Source organism: Calonectris borealis, chromosome 3, assembly GCF_964195595.1.
Source record: "Calonectris borealis chromosome 3, bCalBor7.hap1.2, whole genome shotgun sequence".
NCBI lineage: Eukaryota > Metazoa > Chordata > Aves > Procellariiformes > Procellariidae > Calonectris > Calonectris borealis.
This window is the reverse complement of record NC_134314.1, coordinates 109,620,410-109,642,263: the sequence shown is the minus strand read 5'-3', so window position 1 is coordinate 109,642,263 and position 21,854 is coordinate 109,620,410. Positions and strand designations below refer to the sequence as shown.

At 41.3% G+C, this 21,854-nt stretch overlaps 1 protein-coding gene across 1 annotated transcript in view; it reads right to left on the bottom strand.

Annotated features, from left to right (window-relative positions):
- The window catches only part of XDH (xanthine dehydrogenase), a 55,780-nt gene extending 34,277 nt beyond the window's left edge, over positions 1–21,503 (bottom strand). Inside the window, exons 1-12 of the mRNA XM_075147276.1 lie at positions 21,374–21,503; positions 14,444–14,501; positions 11,960–12,056; positions 10,610–10,718; positions 9,381–9,507; positions 8,489–8,550; positions 5,255–5,323; positions 4,727–4,813; positions 3,286–3,427; positions 2,406–2,498; positions 1,456–1,607; positions 413–506 (exon numbers count right to left, since the gene is read on the bottom strand). Of these exons, the coding sequence (XP_075003377.1) occupies positions 413–506; positions 1,456–1,607; positions 2,406–2,498; positions 3,286–3,427; positions 4,727–4,813; positions 5,255–5,323; positions 8,489–8,550; positions 9,381–9,507; positions 10,610–10,718; positions 11,960–12,056; positions 14,444–14,501; positions 21,374–21,427 (1,144 nt within the window). The 5' untranslated portion in view covers positions 21,428–21,503. The remainder of the gene's footprint in view (positions 1–412; positions 507–1,455; positions 1,608–2,405; positions 2,499–3,285; positions 3,428–4,726; positions 4,814–5,254; positions 5,324–8,488; positions 8,551–9,380; positions 9,508–10,609; positions 10,719–11,959; positions 12,057–14,443; positions 14,502–21,373) is intronic.
- Positions 21,504–21,854: the final 351 nt, after the last annotated feature.

Sequence of the window (21,854 nt, the reverse complement as noted above, 5' to 3'; positions counted from 1 at the left end):
CTGTAAGTACATACACAGCTTTCTTCATAGAAAAACAAAACAAAACAAGTTTCAATCTTTAACTGAAAAATCCACAAAGATCGAAGTATGATAGTGACAGAAACAACTTAATGCCTATTGTTTTTCATGAACAGACATCTTCAACCAGCTCAAGGACATGTCTGTAAGTACATACACAGTAACAGAGATCCATTCCGGCACAGAAGTTCAAAATTCTTTAGGAAGCCAACCTTAGGCCTAGCCTTAGAACTTCAGCCTCAAAAAGGGCAAAACCCCTGAAGACTCAGACTAAGCCTATTTTACATAATGTTAACTTCCACTTTCAAGTTCTGACCTGACCTAACAATTCATGACAGAGGACTGTTGACTATCCCACTCCCCTCAGTGCCACAAGGAAATGTAAGTAACTTACCATTTGATACCAGAGTCAGTTTGCTTCCACTTGCCATTAACACGGGATTTAAGTCAGAAATTGGGCTTGCTGTCATTATGTTCCCACCAAGAGCCTAGAGTGATAATATATTCATCGGATAAATATTAAAAAACCTGAAGATACAGCCATAGCATCTTGTAATCCTGCATTACTCCATACACAGTGCACTAGAGGTTAGCTCTGCTTGAGTTCGCTTTGATAAATTCTTTTTGCTCACTCAGCAATTTTAGGCCTTTAATGAAGTGGGAAAATGTAAAACCCATGAAATCAGTTGCTGTCCCAGTTAATACTAATGTTTACCTGAAACAGCTTTAGGAACAGTCTTTGGGTAATGCATCAAAACTACCTTATGCTCAAACCACATATGCCCAACAATGCCAAAATTCAATCACTGTAGCTGCAAGGGAAGATCCATGAAAGTATAGAGCATCTTTTCAGTAACATTCAGGAACTCAAGTTTTTTGGCTGCAATACAAATGTATGGCACAGTATCTTGTGGAACAAAATTTTGTGTTTGGTAGGTTGGTTCATCTGCTTGCTTGATGTTTTTTTCTTTTAGTATACCGAGTTTGAACACCGAACCCATTTCCTCTTTCCCTTTAAAACTAGAGGAAAATTTGCCAGATCTGATGCATTAACACTATGACTACCACACTTGGGCTGGCAAAAATCTATACACCCGCTTCTCTAAAGTTTGTCCAGCATTTTAAATACATTTTTGTTAAATTAGTCAAATCTCACTACAGTTTGCCCCACTTATCCTGATAACAGCAATGGAAGACCTGGACAACTGCCACGTTTCCCTTGCTTGCTAAATCTGTGGTATCAGTGTAGCACAGACACCAGTTGAGACCCACGTTGCTATCAGTTCCTGGGGTTGGTTTATGTGTACTAGCTTCTTTGCCTAGATTTGCCAAATGTTCTCGCGTGAGAAGCACAAGGCACACCAACATTGCATGAGGCAGGCCAACTCCTCAGACTGAGCTTTCAGTTGAAGTCCCTGATGCTCCTGAGTCACTTACGGCAACATTCCTGATCTGTGGCCCTGCAAACCACCGCAGCTGTTCAAGGACAGCCTGGAAGACCTCTGTTTTGTAAGGAGGAAGATCTGCCACTGCTTTTCTCAGCACCTCCTCTACTGAGCTCAGGGTACAGGCAGCGCCAAAGGTGACCCCTGTATACAAACAAATGAAAAGAACTGTTGTTCTCCCAAACATCAAGGTACAGAAGGGTGGTTATAATTGTGTCTACAAAGCTTAGATGCCACTGAGTTTAATTAGACAGCAGGGTTTAGAGAAGACATTCAGTCATACTAGACTATTTTGTATGCACTGAATGTAAACATCACATCCTCAGAAGAAAATTCACCTTTAAATCACAACTCATGGTGGTACTGCCTCTCACACGACAGTAACACACCGCCCTTTTGCCTCAGTGTATTATGAACGATATTGCCCTCCTATAGGTATTAGTTTGTCCTTTGAGAAGTGAACTCCAACTCCTCTCCAGTTTCCACACCTTAAACCTTTTTTGCTACCAGGCATTGAGCCGCATGCACTACATTGTCCTAATTACTTCTAACTATTTGTAAAGTTGACCTGTTTCCACCACGAAGATAAACGCAATACTTCGCTTAGTCACTTAGACTGTCAAATCTAGCATCTTTCCCCCAGTTACTAATTTTAAAATCTTTCTAAACAAAAAGATTGCCCACCGAAACCCATTATTAACCCAGATAATATACATAAAACACCATGTATCAAACAGATAATATGTCTAATATATCTTCTAGTGAAAGCCCTCTTTGATTCTCAAATTATTTTTACATATCACTCACTTGATTCCCTGCACGGGAGAGGCATTAATGCATATAGAAAGCAGTTTTTAATTTGAGGATTTTCCTTCATATCCTCTTTATTATTCCGTGGAGTCCCCACTCTCTTCACAGGCATTCTGTCTCTTTTTTGCTCACCTGTTTCAGTGTGCTGAACAGCGTTCATTTCAGAGATCCATGCTGGTGCTATTATCACTGGATACAACATGTTCTTTAACCTCATCTCAATACCTTAAGGAAAAGTAAGACTCCTTCAGTTACACACAGGTGACAGAGAGCCTCAGTTAACTATTTCCCAATGAAATGGGAGCAGGTCTATTAAAGAGTCAGTTCATTGACCGCCTGTTACACAGATTATATAAGGTCACAGCGATACCAAACTAAAAGCTGTTTTCCACTAATACCAGAATTCTCACAGGGAAGTTTTAGAGACTCTTTTCTAGGCTTACAATAACCTTAAATACACTGTTTAGTATTTGTGCAACCTGGCTATTGTACATAATCCTTCAGGAAAGAACAATGAATACAATGAACCATACAAAGTTTGGGCATTGTCTCCTGAACCAATTGCTCAGGATAACAGAATTACTAAATACGGCTGAACTGTCCTCCTCAGCACTTATGTTCGCAGAAGTATATATTTTTGGGGGAAAAACAGTAAGATTTCAAGTCTTGAGAGTTTACTCACTGAAAAATCTTTCAAAATGCAGGTTTCACAACTGAATTCATTTGATTATGAGGACATTTTATGCTGTGCCACTCCCCTCTTCTCAAAATTCCACAAAACTAGCCCAAAAGCTCAGAGGTCGTCTTTTCGCCCGACACAACAAAGAACAAGGAAAAAAATTCCCTGTGAGATTAATCTACCTGAGAAAATTTGTTCCTACATACAACCTGAAGATTAAACAGCTGTTTAATAGCAATGGCATGAAGGAGGTTTACATTTGCACTGTTCTTATAAAATACTCCATGGAAAGTTTTCCAGCTGCTCATAATGAGCATCAGCTCTTCCTCTTACCCACTTCCGTGTTCCCCACAACGAGCTTGGCATTGGGGTACTGGGATTTGAGAGCCACCAATTCCTTGAGACTTGTAGGCTGGATCCACATCACACGCTCGCCTTTGAAACACAGCTGTTTCTGCTGTTCGTTACTCCGAGTCTGTAAAAGTGAATTCAGATAGAGCTCAGACCCTACATCAAGCCAAGAATCCCTGCTCCTATACTGCCTATGCCAGGCCAGACTCCATCTCAGTCAAGTTACTGACAGGTGGCTGTGATATCCACACTGTTGTTGGCAGTTAGCCATTCCCCATCCTTCTGCTAGCAGTGACGAGAGTCTTTTTCATGCTGACAAAAGTTTTCCCTTCCTGATATTGCCAGGTGCACCCTGCTGCCACATCTCCCTAGCAAGATCTCTGCCAGCAAGCTCCATGTGACCAAAGTTCTGGCAGATGCCTCTGGCTTCAGCCATCTTAGAAGTAAGGGTTTTCCATTCTCATCTCACTGCAAAAATGTCAGTCTTTAGCACTGCTGAAGCTTAGTTATCAGCTGTAAGGCCAGATTCTGGTTCCCTTTTTAATTCCTTCATCCAGTGACTGAAGAAAAGAGACTAACATGGCTGCCTCCAAGCAACATCAGATCAACCCTTAGGCAGGAGAACGTCTTAGAGAAGGAACAGAGGGGACCTATCTCAAGCTAAATATATATTATGCTACAATCTATGAGAACCTACTCATGCTGTAGCTCATGACAGATTTAGGCTGGGTGCAGCAGCAGAAGTAACGATTGAATTTCAGTTGTTTGTTAAACGTGAAGGAAGCTGTAAATATGCCATGTGCTGGACTAGATTCCTGGATGGGACACATTTGCTTAGGGGGGAAACTACCCCAAAAAAGACAGGAATGAAACATGGAGAGAAACTAATCTCACCTAACTATTGATGTCAGTGTGAGCCAGGCAACTTCTACTCCTGCTACACTGAGTGGAGAGAAATTGGTGTTTTCAGGAAGTCATCTGATTGAAACATATATTCAGCTACATCCCATAGCTCCTACTTCTCTTCCTACACTATAAAGGGAGCACAGGGCAATTAGCTCAGATATGGCTGTATTTAATGTAGAAGTTCACATCTGACCTAGTAAATTTAAATCTAGATGTCAGCAACTCTTACACCCCTGGATAGGCAGTGAACCAAAGAGCAGGCATGTATGATGAGAAACAGAGAGGAAAGCCAGCCAGCTGGGGCAGGCACTTGGCCTGCATATCTTTTAAGCCACCCTGGCTTAAAAGCCTTCCCTTTTATAAAACAGGGAAGCGTTCATGCCCATGCATCTTCTTTTATCAGCAGCCATCTTTTGCACTGCCATTTCCTCAGGGCAGAGACACTGCAGACACTCAAACCCCATGCAGAACAACAAAACCAACGAACCACATACTATTTCTTTTTGAATGAACCCACCATTAACTCTGGTGGGAAGATTGGCTCCTGTGTAGGGTCCAATGGCTGGAACTCAGAAGAATTGAACAGGCTGGAGGACATCATTGCCTATAACAGAACAAATGCAAATAGCTGGGCGTCAGAGGAGAAAGCTATCCACATACAACCCTAACTCATTCCCCTTTCCAGTCAATTAGTATTTCATGGAGCAAAGAATGGCAAATACAGCAAAAAGATGCCACTTGATCCAGCATTTCAGGTTCTTTAGTCATATTTTTCTGATCACAATGCATGTCTCGTCAGAAACCTGAACCCTGAACACACTAACAGGTTTTTGCCAATCAAAAGTGACATCACTTTCATTGGCATGTTAAATTACATCAAAGCTACCTTTTCTGAATTAAGACCAGCATAAAATATAAATTAGTCTAAACTGCTTTGCATAAATACAACTAAATTAAAAGCATTGGGCTTTGGCAGAGAACAAGCCAGAGCTAAGGCTTCAAAACATCAGAAAGAGAAAAAACTAATAGTTGAGAGGCACCTTACCACATTGTCTTCTTTTCCGTTCATGCAGCAGCCTGGACCATTGGCTTTTCCTCCACAGCAGCCCCCATTCTGAAGAGGAAACAAGCACACTTCAGCTATTCTACACAAAGTCAGAACACTCCACACTTTTACAGGATATGTTCCTTCCCTTTTATCAATCCCTGGATCGCAGAAATTTGCAGTAACATTTTTCATTAATAAACTACTTGGACGAAAGAACTCCAAGGGGTCTTAACTGCTGGAGTATTCCACGCAACACTGGATGCTTCCTAACAAAGAATCCACAGGAATTCACTGGAATTTCCTGGCAAAGAATTTCATTATATTCTCTCTTTCCTAAATTCATTTTATACTCACACTACCTCATGCCCTAATTCCTTGTTTTCATCCCTCCATTGTTTGTACCTCAACTGGTACATAAAATGCAATTAACTTTTTTCCTCCAAAGATTCCAAAAGGTTCCAATTGTACAATTTATTGGAATGGTGATTAAATTACTTCATTCATCATTGGACTGCAAAGTTTGGGAAAGATCATACTGGGTAATTAACTGGTTTTTAGATCTGTTTTCACAGAAAGATGGATTGCTTCAATATACCAGAAGCTGGTAACACATTGCTTACGGTTGTCACCATGCTATTTCACAGAAGTGTTGCACCTCACAGATTCAGAAGGAACGTATCTAGCTCACTATTGTAAAACCTGTGTCACGATGGCTAGTCATGCTAACCAGGACATATGCAGTTGCAGTGTTTTCCAAAAGACAGACATTCAAACCAGCTCAGATAGCTCTGAATATCTGCACCACAGTAGAGCCAGAGAGGTGACTAAAACATCAAAACTCTAATGCTATATTGCAAATTGATGTTATGGCTTTTAAAATTCAGCTTACCATGCTATTTTCCCTCTCACTACGACAGCATCCAGTGCCATTGGCTACTCTGCCACAGCAATTCAAGTCCTGTGGGGACAAAAACTGTTCTGAGAAAAATGTGCATATTCCAAGGAAATTAGTAGACTTGATTCCCTTTTAAGAGAAATTGATCCCACATTTGTAATATCCAAAGCAGAAACGGGAGATGGAAGGTGCCAAGCAAGTAGGTGTTTCCCTTGCCAATGGAAGGCAGTACCCTGCAGTGTGATGGCTAGGTCATGTCCAGTCTACTGATAGACCTCTTGTTCAGGTTTAGAACTACTCTGACCATTCAGCCAGTATCTCTGGTCCAGCTGGAGCTGTGAGGAGATACCCAGAGAAGAGTAAAAGGGACAAGTACGTACAATACAATACTTAGTACTCCACCAGCATCCAACTGCATTCAGCTCAGGGGACTACCTTAGCTCAGTGTGGCTTCTGTCTCTTTAGTAACCCTCAGTAGCTCTCTGTCCAAGTACCTGCTCAGTCTCCCCTGGAGCCTGTGTAAGTTTTTGGTGCTCACAACACCCTTTGGCGAGTTCTGCAGGTCAACTACCTGGTACGTGGCAGACCATCTGCCTTTGTTTGTTTTCAGCGTGACTCCTACTAGTTTCATTTCTTGACACCTTGCTCTTGTATTGGAAGAGGCAGCAAACAGCAGATGCCTGTCTACATTCCACCTGCCAGTCACAATTTTGTAGATCTCTATCAGAGGTTAACACAAACCACTATATGGGCTACGTAGAGCCCCTTCCCCTCCCTGACATCTTTTTTCCAGGCTGAAGTGTCCCAACCTACCCAGTGCTTCTTGTATGGAAGCCAGATTACCACAGATGTGATCCTTATTCCACTTCTCTGAATCTTTTCCTGTTCTGCTATACCCTGTTAGAGACGAGAGGACCAGAACTGCACAGAGTACTCAAGTGTAGGAAGAGCCATGATGCAGAAAGTGGCATGGCAGTGTTTTCTGTTTTATTCTATACCCTTTGAAGTGTTGTTTTGACTGCCAGTGAGCACTGAGCTGATGCTTCCATGGAACTGTCTACCACACCTCCAAGATCATCTTCCTGCATGGTAACAGGAAGATGATCTTGTGTCTGCTCACAGCCTATCATTTTATACATGAAAGGAGGACTGCCTTTCACTCTGTAAATTGCTTTGCATTTATTTGCCCTGAATTTTGTATCCCATTCAATTCTCCAGTCTCTCAGGTTCATAAAGACCTTCTGAAAATCCTCAAAGTCTGTTCCTGTTTTCGCTACCCAGACTAACTTGATATCAGTTAACTTATTTTCTCACATCACTGCTCACTCTCTTTTCCACCTCATTTAGGGACATCTTGAACAGCCTTGCTCCCACCACAGGTCCCAGTAGAACTCCACCAGTGACCTCCCTCCGTTGCAAAAATACACCATTTTCTCCTACCTGCCATTTCCTGCCTTTTAACCAATCTTTCATCCATACAGAGATCTTCCCTCTTACCCCATGGCTGTTTATTGTCTTTAAAAGCCTTTGGAGAGACACTGTTGAAAGCCTGTTGGAAATCCAAGTAGACTATATCGACTGGGTTTATCAACCATTTGTAATGGATCTCACTCCTGCTTGTATTCTCTTTTGTTGATCGTAATTCTGGATAATAAAATGAAATTAATGGGCAGCATTCTAAATTCTTTACTTTTGATGTTTAATATCAGTGTAGCCCCATAAGTGGCGAGTAATCACCGAAGTACCTAATGATCTACTTTTCTTCACAGCCTCCAGCAGTCTTTCAGGAACAAAGGGACTAGAGAAAACTTATGGCAGAGCTTCGTACCTCACCCAAACCAGCAGATGAGTTCTGGGCAAGAGCTATACTGCAGTGACTTCAACTTCTTTCCAGAGCTATTTCAGCTCTGCAGCTGATCTTTCAAGAAAGCAACTTTCTCATCAGATTCCCCCACAGTACGTCCCTACTTGGGCACCATACCTTTACAATTTTTCCGTATCAGGGATCATCTGCAATCTGTATAATGCAGAGATGCTGAGTTTTTCAGAGACTTACAGAAAAGAATTACAGAGTCTGATTACCTGTGATCCAAAAAGGGACCATCAGGTGGATCTTATTAAAGTGCTCCACTTCCAGCAACTGGAGTGAGTAAAGGAGTTGGTCTTCCTGCATTATTAATGCATGAAGCACATACAAAGGGGTCAAGAGTTGGAGCTGGGTTCTTGTAGCATGTGTATTTCCTTCCTCGCCATTCCAGCTTATGGTGAATTTTAGTAACAGAGGGAAAGACAGACTGCCTTCCAGATTTTTTTAAACATTATCTGAAGCCACTTACTTTAGCAAATGTCCTGTATCCTTCCAGAATGGGTCTGTACCCTGTACACCGACACAAGTTCCCTGCATTGCCAGAGCAAAAGGATAAAGATTTAGTGTCATTTGGCTGAGAACTTCTCTTCTTTTAGAACATCTTATTGTTTCTCACAAAACCTTGTCAAATCTAGATAAAGCTAATGAAAAAACTGGGAGGAGGAAATTTTCATTAGTAATCTTGCAATCCCTTTTTGTTGAAATTTTGAATTTTTTCTAAATTAATTTCAATTTAATCTACCTTATTCAGTATTCATTTACCTCAATTGTGTGAGTCTAATCAGTGTACCAACTATCTCCTGAATTACAAAGAGGTTGCTTTCTCCTGCGTCTGATTTCTTCTCGGGTCACTGCCGGAAGCACGGTAACAGCTCTAACCCCAGCAGTAACAGCAGCCTCTCAGATGATTTACACAGTTGGATTCTGCCCCCCCTCCACCATGTACATTGCTGTCTTGGTCCTTTACTTGAGGCTGGCTGGCCCAGATGCTCTCTGTCACCTCTGCAGGCTCTTGTGACAGCAATGAACAAACAAGGAGATGTGGAGGCTCTTATAAGCCTCCCCCAGGACAGGCCATCTTTTGTTCTGTGTTAAGCTTAGTGGGGTCCTAAACCAAGACTGAGGCCACTTGCCCCTGCTTCAGGACAAACAATGAGCTTCTGTGAGATTTTCCACAGGCCATTTTTGTTTCCTTCATAGCACCTGGCCAGTCTCCTAGTGGAAAAGCTAGTTCTTAACCTCATAACAATCGGCTATCTTTAACGAAATACATTAAACAAAGGTGCACCTCTATCCCATTTGGTGAAGCAGATGTAATGAAAGCAGAACAGGTTGCATCTCTGCAGGGCTATGAGTATTACCTTGGAAAGCATCTTCTATATCCTCCATTTTGGGCTCGGGTTTGTTGCGAAGCAATGTATACATGGACATGACAATGCCTGGAGTGCAAAACCCACATTGGGACCCATGACTTTTTGCTATTCTCTCCTGAGAAAAAGTAACAACAACCATCAGCTCATAATACCAAGGTGAGTTCATTGTTGTGCTTGTTTCTGTAACATCTCTGTTAAAAAAAAACAATGTCACCAGAGGAGCTAAGACTATCATCAGTTGTTCTCTGATGAGACGGTCAATTAATTGGAGAAGCAGATTTCAAAGAAGAGAACACTCTGAAAAGTTTGCACTTAGGCTTTGAACTCCCAATGTATCTGAAGGCAACTAGAAGCCTCCAATGAGATCAGGAGTTCTTCAGATTTACCATGCTAGAAAGGTTGGGGCTAACTGTATAGACTGAGTTTGAATTTCAAAGCTTAGCTGTTAGAGTCTTCAGGGGAGGTAGGGAAAGAAGACGAGCAAACAAAGGTCAGACTAGCTGCCATCCATTCATGCGTGTCTAACTTATTTTTCACTTTGTTGTTTACTGTCTCAGATAGATATTGGCACAAGTCCTACCCACTGTACAAACTGAGATGAATCACAGTTTCCCTTAAAGGAGCAGCATCTCTGACAAAGCTGAAGCAAGTCTGCTTCCATAAAAAGTGCATTATAATACCTTGCTAGAAGAGCAAGGCTTCACATTCCTGTCACTCCTCCCCACCAAGAATATTTTGGGACTCCAGAAACATTGCTGAACCAAACCTTACTGCACCACTGCAGGGAAGGTTCCTAACTATGCAGGATGAGAAATCAAGATCATTCATGGAAGGCCATAGAAGAGCCAAAACCTAACTGAGATTTCCTGGCTCCAAGTCATTAGATAGGCTTTCACCACAACATCAGTCTTCCCAGTTCCTGGGATTTGGTCCAGGATGTGGACCAAATACAGCCACATAGGCCTAGAACAAAAGCGTTAGCAATTCAGCCAGCATAGCACCAGTTAATTTGTTAGGGCATAACAGAGCAGCAGCATTAACCCGGGAGTTTGATTTCGTCACTTAGTCATTCCTGCAAGTAAAGACTACTCATGTGGAAAGTCAAACTCACGGCTTTAACATTATGATGGAGGTCCCAACACCCTGGAACAGGATTAATTAACATAAGAAGAAAACACGGATAGAGGGTTTTAAAGTTACCAGTATTAATAGCTTACCTGGGCTGGGTGCAGCCTGGATTTTGTGTTTCCTATGCCTTCAACAGTAGTTACAGCTACATGATGCAGGGCACAGACAGGGAAGAGGCAAGCATTGGCAGTATGGTGGCTAAAATAATAAATTAAGGTCATTTCATTTGACGATGCTGCACAACAAAGGAAAAAGGGAACAGGAGAACTGAAGAGTACTCAGAAACTGTAGCAGTGGACACAACAGGAGAACTTAAATAGATGTGATACAGGATTTGTTACAAGCCAAATCCTACAGCACCTACTCAGCCAAAGTTACAAGCCAAATCCTACAGCACCTACTCATCACCTTTACTTAAGTTTAAACTGAGTATGCACCATAGATTTGACCTAGAAATAACAACTTTAAACATTCTCATTGCATGTTAAGCTACAGAATGCATGTAAGTAATTTATAGGGGCAGACTACAAATACCAAGATGTTACACAGCTGTCCTGGCCCACTCGCAAACTTGCATAAGAGCACGGAGCTCTTGGCCTTTTACCTAGGAAACCGTTTCTAGATGGTACACATAGGGAAAAAGTCCAGGCTGAAGGTAAAATAGAATGATGTTGCCAAAGCTCTTATAGGAAGTAGCTACTTTATTTCATTTCTATCAAGACATCATAATGACCATAAAGATATCCTATTCAAGGCCACATTACTAAGCAGAACCACTAAGTTAGATGATCCCAAGTTGAAGTATCTCCAAGCATTATTCCAAATATATCCAAGATTTCAATGCTTTCCATTCCCCACAGTAAAAATAAACTGGGGCCTCTCCCTCTGCCTCATCCTCTCTCTCCATTCCCCTCTTTGTTTGATTCCATTGCTTCACTCTTCAATTAAAGAGAGAATAGGAGGAAAGTTTATGTCTCAGGAAATAAGAGTCATTCTGAAGGTTACAATAGCAGTAGAGAAAAAGTGAATATCTGCTGGCATACAGAAACCAGATTATTGTAGTAATACAATAGTAATAAAGATTTTATCACAATAATCATCACTTGGGTCATCACAGCAAAAAGTTATGTTACATTGCAAGAAAGGAATATAAAGGTTTTCTGAATTGGGAAAAGGCAGATAGCCTGCATGCTAGAGTCAGTGCAGATATTTCAGGGCACAATGAAATAGTTCCCTATCAGCACTGTGCAATGCTGTAGGAAAAAATACCTTCTTGTCTTAGCCTTCTGCGTTTATGTTCCAAAAGTGAAAAATTATGTTTTGGCAGAAACACACTTTATATAACTTTTTTTTTAAAATAGTACCACATCGGAATGTCAAGAATCTGGATCTGTCCCCATTTCATTTCTCTGTTGAAGAGTTCACATCGCAAAGGATACAGGATTTTCTTCCGAAAGGGATCATACTTGGATATCATAACAGTGCAAGCACCACATCCACCTTCTCCACAGCCTAGTTTGGTTCCACATAGGCCCACTGAGAGAACAGGAATCAAGGAAAACATGAAGAGTGTTGGCAGAAGCCTGCTCAAACAGTTGTCAATCAAGGCTTAGCAACAAGTTCTTGCTGGAAACCAAGCACTCCTTTTTTCTGCTTAATAACTTAATTTAACATAAGCAAAGTTTCAGATGCTGACATGTGAGCTTTGAGATCAACACCCAAAGCCCTAAGAAGGAGGCAGTCCATGTTCCAATAGACTCTTAGAATAAACAAAAAATTTCTGAACTTCAACAGTTCCCTCTTTCCATAAGACTCAGAAATGACTTAAGGGAGACAAAGCATTCAGTAATTGCTGGGCAGGAGCTGTTCAGGCATGCAGCGCCATCCCTGAGACACATGGTGACATCTCCTTCAGCACCTCTCACCAGCGGTGGTTGACTTCTTCCTACACCTGGTGATTCCTACTGCCTAAAGGTGCCTAGGCAGGGCCGGCACGCAGTGCTACAAGTCACACAGTTTAGCACTGACATGGGAGCTGCACTTGAACTGCTCACAAACTACCTGCATCTCAAGAGTCATGGTCTGGTCACCCTAGTTTCTCTCTTGGCCCCATGATGGCTTCCCCATTGCTAGAGACAAAACCAGCCAAGCACACTACCCAGTAGCCTGGTTCCTATCAAACCGCAGGAGGGAGACACTGAGAGCCAGAACTAGTGGAGATGCATAGAACTACTGCACAGACACGTGGAAACTCACAAAGTGTATGGACTGGCCTCCCCAGGCTGCAGAACGCATGTCTGTATTTTACAATCAGGCATCAAATGTTCTGCAAAGGGATTTCAGAAGAGAATTCCTTGAGTCACTTCTGCTTTGGGTTCCTTCACTCATTAGAACGTAATTAGACACTTATTTATTGTGAAGAGGATTGGCCAATGCTGAGAGACTTTTGGTGGGAAAAGAAACAGCTGCTTTCATTGGCAATGGATACATGCCTGTGCTGAGATAATCAGCTCAGACCTATGGAAAAGCAACAGGCATCATGATATAGGGAATTCAAATCATCTTTGCCTTCACTGCAAAGATTCTGGAACTGGCTATTTTCACAGAATCATTTAGGCTGGAAAAGACCTTTAAGATCATCGAGTCCAACCGTAAACCTAACACTGCCAAGTCCACCACTAAACCACGTCCCTAAGCATGACATCTACTTTTCATACAAACATGTGCCTGCTTCAGCAGAAATACAGCTTTCCTCTGCCATCCAATGTTTCTCTTGAGAACAGTGCTAATCTGCCTCAATAAAACATGTTTGTCAAAGTATTTGTCCGACCCTAACCAGACATCTACAAAATAAGTTCACTAGAATGTTCATGTAGAAGATCAGAAGGTTTTGAAGAGCTCCGATTATCTCTTTACAAAGCTATTTGCATTAGATATTAACAAGCTTAGACATAAAAGGTCTAGCGGTAAGAAGTACACACAGGCACAAGAGTCATGCCACTTATTTTTCCTCTTGAGCTTTATCCACCCAAGGTACAGTCAGACAAAATAGGGCTGTTGATAGTTCTGCTGAAAACCCCAAAGAGGAGTGTGAGTTATATCCCCGTACTTATTCAGATCCCAGACAAATAGAACATGGCAGGATGGTGAAATAAGTATGCATGATTCTTTTTAAGGAATACACCACCACAGATGCGAACAGTTTGGCATATGTACACACCCAACTGGTCAGACAAAAACTCAGAAAAGATGGAATGACACAACTACTGAACCAGACCCAGTATAGCCAGCCTGGTCATCACAGTAATAGCTACCCAGCTCCTGAAGCTTATCTGACTCATGTGTTGACCAGTTTCAAACAGGAGTGAAACGTGACTGCTTGCATCTGCTTATGTAAACATGCCCACAGTACGTGGTGGGAACCACTGCCTCTGAGTTTGCATCCCTGGGTCATCTGATAAACAGGCCATAGGATAATCAAGTTATTGGATATTAACTATCCAGTAACATCCAAAGTATTGGATGATACAGCACGCAGCTCAAGTGGCTGTAATGTTTTGGCCAGAAAATTCTTTACAGTTTGTGTGGAACAAACCTAAATTTCCTTCAATTTTATTGTCATCTCAATATTGCTTTGTTTCATCATATTCTAATTCCTAGCAATTCTGAGAGATTTCCCTTTAAAGTATTAATAAATTCTTTAAAGTTTATTTAAAGAATATTATTTAAAATTTGTTATTGTTTAAGCTTGGAATACCAGCTGTAATCTTTGCCAGCAAGAAATACCAGACCACGCAGAACACTCCCTCTTATACTCTGTGCACAAGCTCTGCCTAGCACTCAAGTGACAGGCAGAACAGTAAACAATTATGAAATGCTGTAGGCATTTAAAGCCTTCTGCAGTTTCTTCTGACACTGGATACATTTTCTTCGTAGATAGGTTAGCAGAGTTGTTTCTGGGTCCACATCTTTTTCCACCACCTGCAAGAAGGGAAAGGTATTGTTATACACAGAATGCTTTACAACACAGATATGTTAGTTTGAAGGAGAAAGTTTGGTCCTTCTGCAACTTCTTTTCCAAAGCAGGAAGCAGAACCACTGATTAACTCCTCTTACTAGGTTCAGCAATGTTAGTCACATACCCAGACACGACGTTTCCTTGAATTTATTGCGCAAAGTGTATGCATTATATACATCAGAGTTTTTCAGCCACAGCACACTGAGGCAAATCTTAAAAAACTCTTCACCAAAAATGGCAAACAGAATTAGTAGTGAGCAGAGAGAGAAAGAAGTCTTTTGTACTCGAGTTTTGAATTCCTGACATCTCCCCAAATTGCGTTTCATCTTTATTAACCATGTAAAATTGGCCTCTGCCCCTTCTCCTTCTTACTATTAGAAGAGACAGAGAAAATGAGCAGATAAACAGAATGACAGAAACAGCATCAGTAACAGACTTTGCAGAGAAAAAAAACAACAGTGGAAACCCTAACACGACCAATACAGGTGCTGCAGGACAGACAGTAAGTACCAATCATCTTGAAGTTTCTCTTACTTCCCTGCTAACGTTAAATCAAACACTGTTACATTAGTAGCCATCCTGAATGTGGGAATGTGAAATTCCAACCAAGGAGAAATTTTCTTTGCACATTTTGAGTCAGCTCCATCCTATTAGTGAACAACACGATTATCAGTTATCTATTAGTCATAAAATTAGATTTTACTTCAACCTCTGCCCGATGGTCAGAAACCAAAGTTCTGCCCTTGCCTCCAAATGGCCGCAGAGCTTGTCTTCCCCTTTTTCTGTTATTAATAGAATGTCAAGAAACTTTTCCAAATTCACTGTGCCAAAATGTAATCATGTGTTCTTGGCTCTTACATTGTGCAAGTCCTAAGTACAATAGTTACAGTTTATTTAAATTAAACACTCCCGGTTTGAAGGGCAAATTGAAACAGAGGTCGTTTGTGTAAGCCTTTTTTCTTACTGATAAGAAACCTTCACAACCTCTGTACTGCTTCAGTTTTATGCCTTTGACACGTGACAGGATTCTTCTAAAGAGACAAGGTTAATACTTCCTATGTTTTTAGAACTATCTGATAAAGTTGCTGCTACAAAACACAACTGGTCATTTTTTGCACATCTCATTCCTGCATTGGGGATAATTTACAGGGAAACAAGAGTTCATTCTTCTAGCTTGGGGATGTCTTACTGTAAATCATGCAGCACTCATATTGCTGCTATTCAGAGCAGAGGGCTCCTGTTCCCTCACCTTCTGGATGCATAGAAACAAGTAAGAACATACAGTGATGCTCTCATGATCAGGTGGTTCAGAGTAAGCACATATATCCCTCTGCAGTAGTTTGGTAAACAGACAGACATGAGCAGGTAATTCCAAAAATGCCTATGACTACGAGTGTCCCATGGACAAAAGGCCTTTCACAGCTATTTCACAGGCAGAGTCTTCCCCAGCAACTCATACCCTCACTGTCAAGCTGAGTTTCTTCCTCAGGGCTGTGCCAATGGCCATTGCAAACCCTTCCAAAGCAGCTTCCAAGATAGCCAGGCACAGAGAAAAAGTTTCAGAATAGTTTTTCAGATGGTTGAAGACTCTTGAGATTATTCTATGCTTAGATCAAAGAAAATGTCTCAGGAAGTTTTCTTGAAAGAATCCAAGAAGCACTCCATTATGTACTCAAACCACGCAATTAGAAGTTTGGCCCAATGGCTCCTTTTCAGGAAGTTAAGAAAGAAATAAAACACAGGCCTAAGCCTTCATTCAGCAAAGCATTCAGCCACTCAGATCCACACACTTTTAGTGAAGTATTTAAGCATGTGTTAAGTCCCAAAGTCAAACCTTTGCTCAACTTTATCAGAAAGTGGCTCCCACTATGCAGTAGAACATGTCCTGAACAATCCACACTCTTACCCTGTTCAAACCGATACCCCAGGATTCCTACCTTCAGTCACTTCAAACTACTCCACTGTAGCTGTATATCCGCAATGCTGGCAGACTTGTGATCCGAGGGAGATAAGGAGTAAGAGTTTGGAGGACATTCTGGATTAAACCACATCTCACACATCGGAGAGCAAGGAGTCACTTCTTTCTATTCAGATTCCTGGTGGGGGGATGCTTGTTTATGAGTCTCTCTCGCCGGCTGCAGAGTAAGAACTTTTACTGTTCCTGCCTTTTGTTCATTGTCATTGATGCTGGTTTTGTCCTCCAACATGTCATTCCTCTAGTGGTTTGTTACAATCACCTGCTGTGATCTGTTCTTAAAATATTTTAAAACCCTGTGGGTGGGGATAACATCTTCTCCTGTTTGATGCCCAGAACAATATGATTCACAGCTCAGTATCTTACCCATCAAAACAATTCTTGCTCACCTCCCCCGGTGTCCTTGTACAGATGGAAACTGAATTATATCCATTGCCTTCAGTGGGAGTAGGATCAGCCTACTTAGACATTGCAATTAAAGAAATATTTCCTTTTTGCTCAGTTACTGGTTTTTAGTTTTTTTAAACTAAATGCCATATTGCCAGATAAATCGGATTGATGGCTACATTTTGACAGATTCAAAACTGTGGATTTTACTGCATGCGGTAGCGTAAATATTAATCAAATGCAGAAATAAACTTTGTTGGAAATGTTAGAATGGCACTGACAGTCAAATGACTCCCAACAAATTTGCTTTGTACTGCTCTGTTTGTACTACACATGTATTTGTCTACTGATTCTAGGAATCTTAAATACTCAGATCACCTCAGCAGGGAGCCCAGCCTGGCCCTACAGTTCTTCAAGCTTTAAGTACCACACGGAACAAGTTCCTAAGCAGTCCTCTATACTCTTAGAGCCCGCAGCCTGGTCTGGAGAGGTACTGAGCTCACTTCCCCATGATTTCATGTACAAAACTTGGATCTCAATAAATATTTTGTTTGCTGTCTTCTCTACCTGACTTCCACTAACTCAGATAACTTTGCCTTTACAACATAAAGCATCATATTTAAACCAGTATTCCCAATATTCATCATATTTAAACCAGTATATATAAAGTCAAAGAAAGGATTTTTCAATTTAAAAGAACAGTAGTTGAGCAAAGTAAATAGAGGAACAAAAAGGAAAAGAAAACAGAAATTTTCCCAGTTTACCAAACAACATGCTAAGCTTTCCATCAGCTAGGGTATTTAAATGAGAAACAAATGCTTTCCTGAACCACAAGCTCCCATTCAATCACTAGTCGCTAGTCACTCAATTAGTTGTAAGAAGAGAAGGTGAAAGGTTTTAACCAGACTGCCACGCAGCAAATCAGATTAGTCAACGGTAAAGGTCCCCTAGGACCTTAAAATCTGTGAATGTGTATTCCTGAAGTCAATGAGAGATTTCAAATTCATTTACTAGGGAAAAGGATTAGAACACAGATGAACAAACTGAATATAACCACACAATGCAAATCTGCTATTGGTCATGAGAACATTTTGTTCTGCTTTAAACCAGCACACTGAAAACTTGTAATTCACTCTTTATGTAGGACCCAAGGTCCCAAAGCTCAAAAAAATCCTGTATTTTGGCTGGTCCCATCCGCAATCAAACATCCACAGGCTTTGGAAGAGGTCTAATGTGGCTTCCAGCATAGATCCCCTCTTAACATTCAGGATAGAAATATTGACTCCACGTGTTTGAACTAAAATTACATGCTACATATGCATGAGACAGATTTGCCAGCCGAGGAAAACAAAACTGCCACTATTAGCTTTAAATTGCATGTGTTGTTTTCCATTCTAGCATAGGCAGACTATCAAGATAACTTTGTGTTAGTTGTGTGCCAAGCTTTATGCCTAGTGAAGTAAACAGGTGCTTAAAATAAACAATCATGAATGTGAAGTATGCTCAGCTGTTCTGAGGAGACTTTTTCCTGACAACATTGCAGACTGGGCTAATGCAAGAGAGAAGGATTTGCTGCCATGAAAGTCCCTATCTTATCAACCACCTCTTATCACGCAGTTTTGTACTATGAGAGAATATCAGCAGCCCATTAGCAATGTCAAGCTGTCACGAATTCACACAGCAGTAACCTTTCCCACTGGCCATGCTATCACATTTTTTGCAGAGAATCGACTGGAATATTTAGTCAGGACTCCAGATGGATGAAGCCATATTCTAACTTGCAGTTTCAGCAGTGTTGCCCAGGCACCTCCCACCACTCTTTCCATCACACAACCTCTCATGTGCAGAAATGTCCCAACAAACTCCACATTTCTTGCCACAGATCGGATTGCCCCATCAGTCCAATTCTCTCTCTTAAACCTGCATTTGGTGGGAGTGTAACTCAAGCCACTTTGGCAGCACACCCAAAAAGGGAATAGGAAAAAAAAAGTCACTGGAGGCTCTGGGTAGAACCCAGAAAGCCCTCTCCTCTCTGATCAAGTGGAACCTGCTCCTTTGCTAGCACTGCCAGTTCCATGAGCCAGCAGGGAAGGATGCCAAGACAGCCCTGACATGTGGAATGAGTTGGTACCGTTGGTAGTATTAATCGTTTCCTGGTGGCTTTTTTTTTTTAGCCAACAACTCCTAAGATCACACTGTGATAAACCCCTTTACACATGCACAAGGTCAGCTCCAAGATGTGGCTTTTGTAAACAGGAACTGCAGCTACACAAAAATTGCTGAAACGCACCAAGGGCAATGCCATTCACAGCATGTTCATTGGTTCCAGGACATAGCAAGAACAGACAGCAGATACAAAAGGAACTGGTTGTCTTCCGCTGCTAGCCTTCAGGGTCTAGGCTGCTCTTTCTCCCCTTCTCTGCCACACCCCACGTGCATAAAAGAGTCCCACAGAAACAGTTCTGTGTAGCTCAGTCTCTTCTCTTTTGCTTTGACTAATACACATTTTCATATGTTAGCCAAGAGTCTCCTCCAGGAAGAAGGGCTTTTCTGCCGATTTACACAGAACAATGCTCCTGTAATTATCTAAGCACCAACAAATGCTGAAGCACCAGCTGCAAATGTATATAGGAATTTGTTTATAAACTCTTCATACCTACCATGAGTGGCATATTGGTTTTGAACCTTAGCTGGTCTGGCACCAGAATTACAATTCTCTTTCATTAGAGCATACCAGAAAAAGAAAACAAGACAGTACACTTGGCCTGTGTCAGGGTTTGGATTGCCCAACATGTTTGTGGCAACCTCCTACTGCAAGACACAAAAAGCTCCCAGTTCACCCTCTAAAATTTGGGGTTCACAGAGGGATCTGAAGTCACTAAAACCTTCACAGAGCAAGAAGACAAGTTAATGGTATACCACCTGTGCCCATCATAGCAGAAAATTCATCAGAGGAAATTCACAGATAATCCTGTGCCACTGCTTCACGATCTTGATTAGCAGACTCAATTAGCTAGTCATGATTAACTTGGAGCTTCAAGTTTTCACCACCCTCTAGAAACAATGAACAGCTGATATGTCAATTAACTTTGACATATGAACCATTACTGATCTGTGTGAGCAAAGCTTCAGTTGTCATCCTTCTTTATAAAACCTCAGAACCATAGCCTGGTTCTACATCAGCATTATATTCAAGAGCTCTTTGACTAACATATAATCCATACTAGATAAACTTCATTCTTCACCTAACTATTGATACTTAGATAAAACAAAACTTTGATATCAAATGCTCTAGTACCTTGCAAAGTTCAAATTCCAATCCAGTTTGGGATCCAAATTCACAACTAAGACACCCTTACTGTAGCAACAATGTTATCCACATTTACACTTGATTAAATTAGCATGAAAGATCAACAAAAGCAAAATTGATAGTAATCCTGTGCCAGTCTGTAGGGCAGGGTACAGAGCTTTTTAACCAACTAAGAATATTGTGCGATCCCTCAAGGGATTGAAAAATTAATTCTCTAGCCCAAACTTAGTGCGGCATGTGATTTACCCCTAAGCAGTGCACAGGGAGGGTCCACAAACTCTCAGCTCCACAGTACACAGTGGATATGCAACTCTCTCCCTTCCCCAAGCTTCCCAGCTGGAAGCTGCTTTGGCACAAGTTTCCCTGCCTAAGTATCTAGGCAAGGGGAAGGTGGCAGGGCAAGATTAGCATTGAGCTGAGCTCAGAAACAGAACTAACTTGGTACTCATAGTTCAAAAAAGAGGCACAGCCTTGACTTGTTACAAGCTTTTGAAAAGTCAAGGCTGCAATGCTAATCAGGGGAAGTCCAAACTGAGAAAGGGGGCTCTGGGACAAACTGTTCAAAGGTGTCCAGAGTGTGCAAGGACCACCCCACCCTCGTGTGAGACACAGTCACTTCTTAGGCAATTGTCAGCAGTTGATCTAGTAAATAGTTTCAGTTAATGGACTTTGATTTTAAACAGTTTTCTAGCTTCTTAAATGGAAATGGAATGAACATTTTATTTAAATCCCTTTTAAAAATCAAATGTCAGAATTACTTACTGAACATATGAATTATATATGATGCTTACATTTGAGTTACATTTTCCAGATCTGTTGTAATTACTGAAATTATTTCTAGTAGAAATGCCTGTATCAAGACAGTGCACCTTTATTTAAAAGTAGTTACCTCAGAATTGCAGTAAATTTTTGCCAACAAATCTAAAATGTAAAAGGAACATTATATACTTGTATTACTCTCAGAAGAATTCACAAGGTAAAGTCAAAGAAGAGAAAAAGCCACTTAGCAAAGCAAAGCATAGTCTTCACAATTTAATATTTACAAGTCATGGCAATTGTGCTGGTATTAGAAAACTTCAGAGGAGGAAAAAGATGACTAGAAAAATAAGTAATCAAGCCACAATCCAGGAGTAAGCTGGACAGAAAGCTGGAACCTTCCTTACCTTTTTACCATTCACAAAGAAAACAAGTTCATCCCCTGTATCGTTTGGAGCCATCCTGCACACCTTCCAAAATTCACTCAAATTGGGCCACAGATCACCCTTCCGAGAGCAGCCCTACACCCCACAGCGAAGTGAGCACCAGCGATACAAGTAATATGAGTCTGCCTCAAGAATGTTTGACTTTATTTCTATATCAGTGCCCTGTGAAACCCCATATTATATAAGAGCCAACGAAGAGGCGTGCCAGCTGCCTTTGGTTGGTGCTTCTGCAGCAGTAATGACAGAAAAGGAGCTGGAATGAGCAGAGTGACCCGCCCCCTTTTATATAGCAATAGATCACAATTCAGCTGCATTCCCTTTAGATTATACTGCCAGGCTTGGGGCACTCGAGTATGCCACTGCAACGGCTGCCAGGAATTCACTGCATTTTGCAATACAACGCAAACTCCAGGGGGGCGGGGAGGGGGGGGTTCTCCCAACT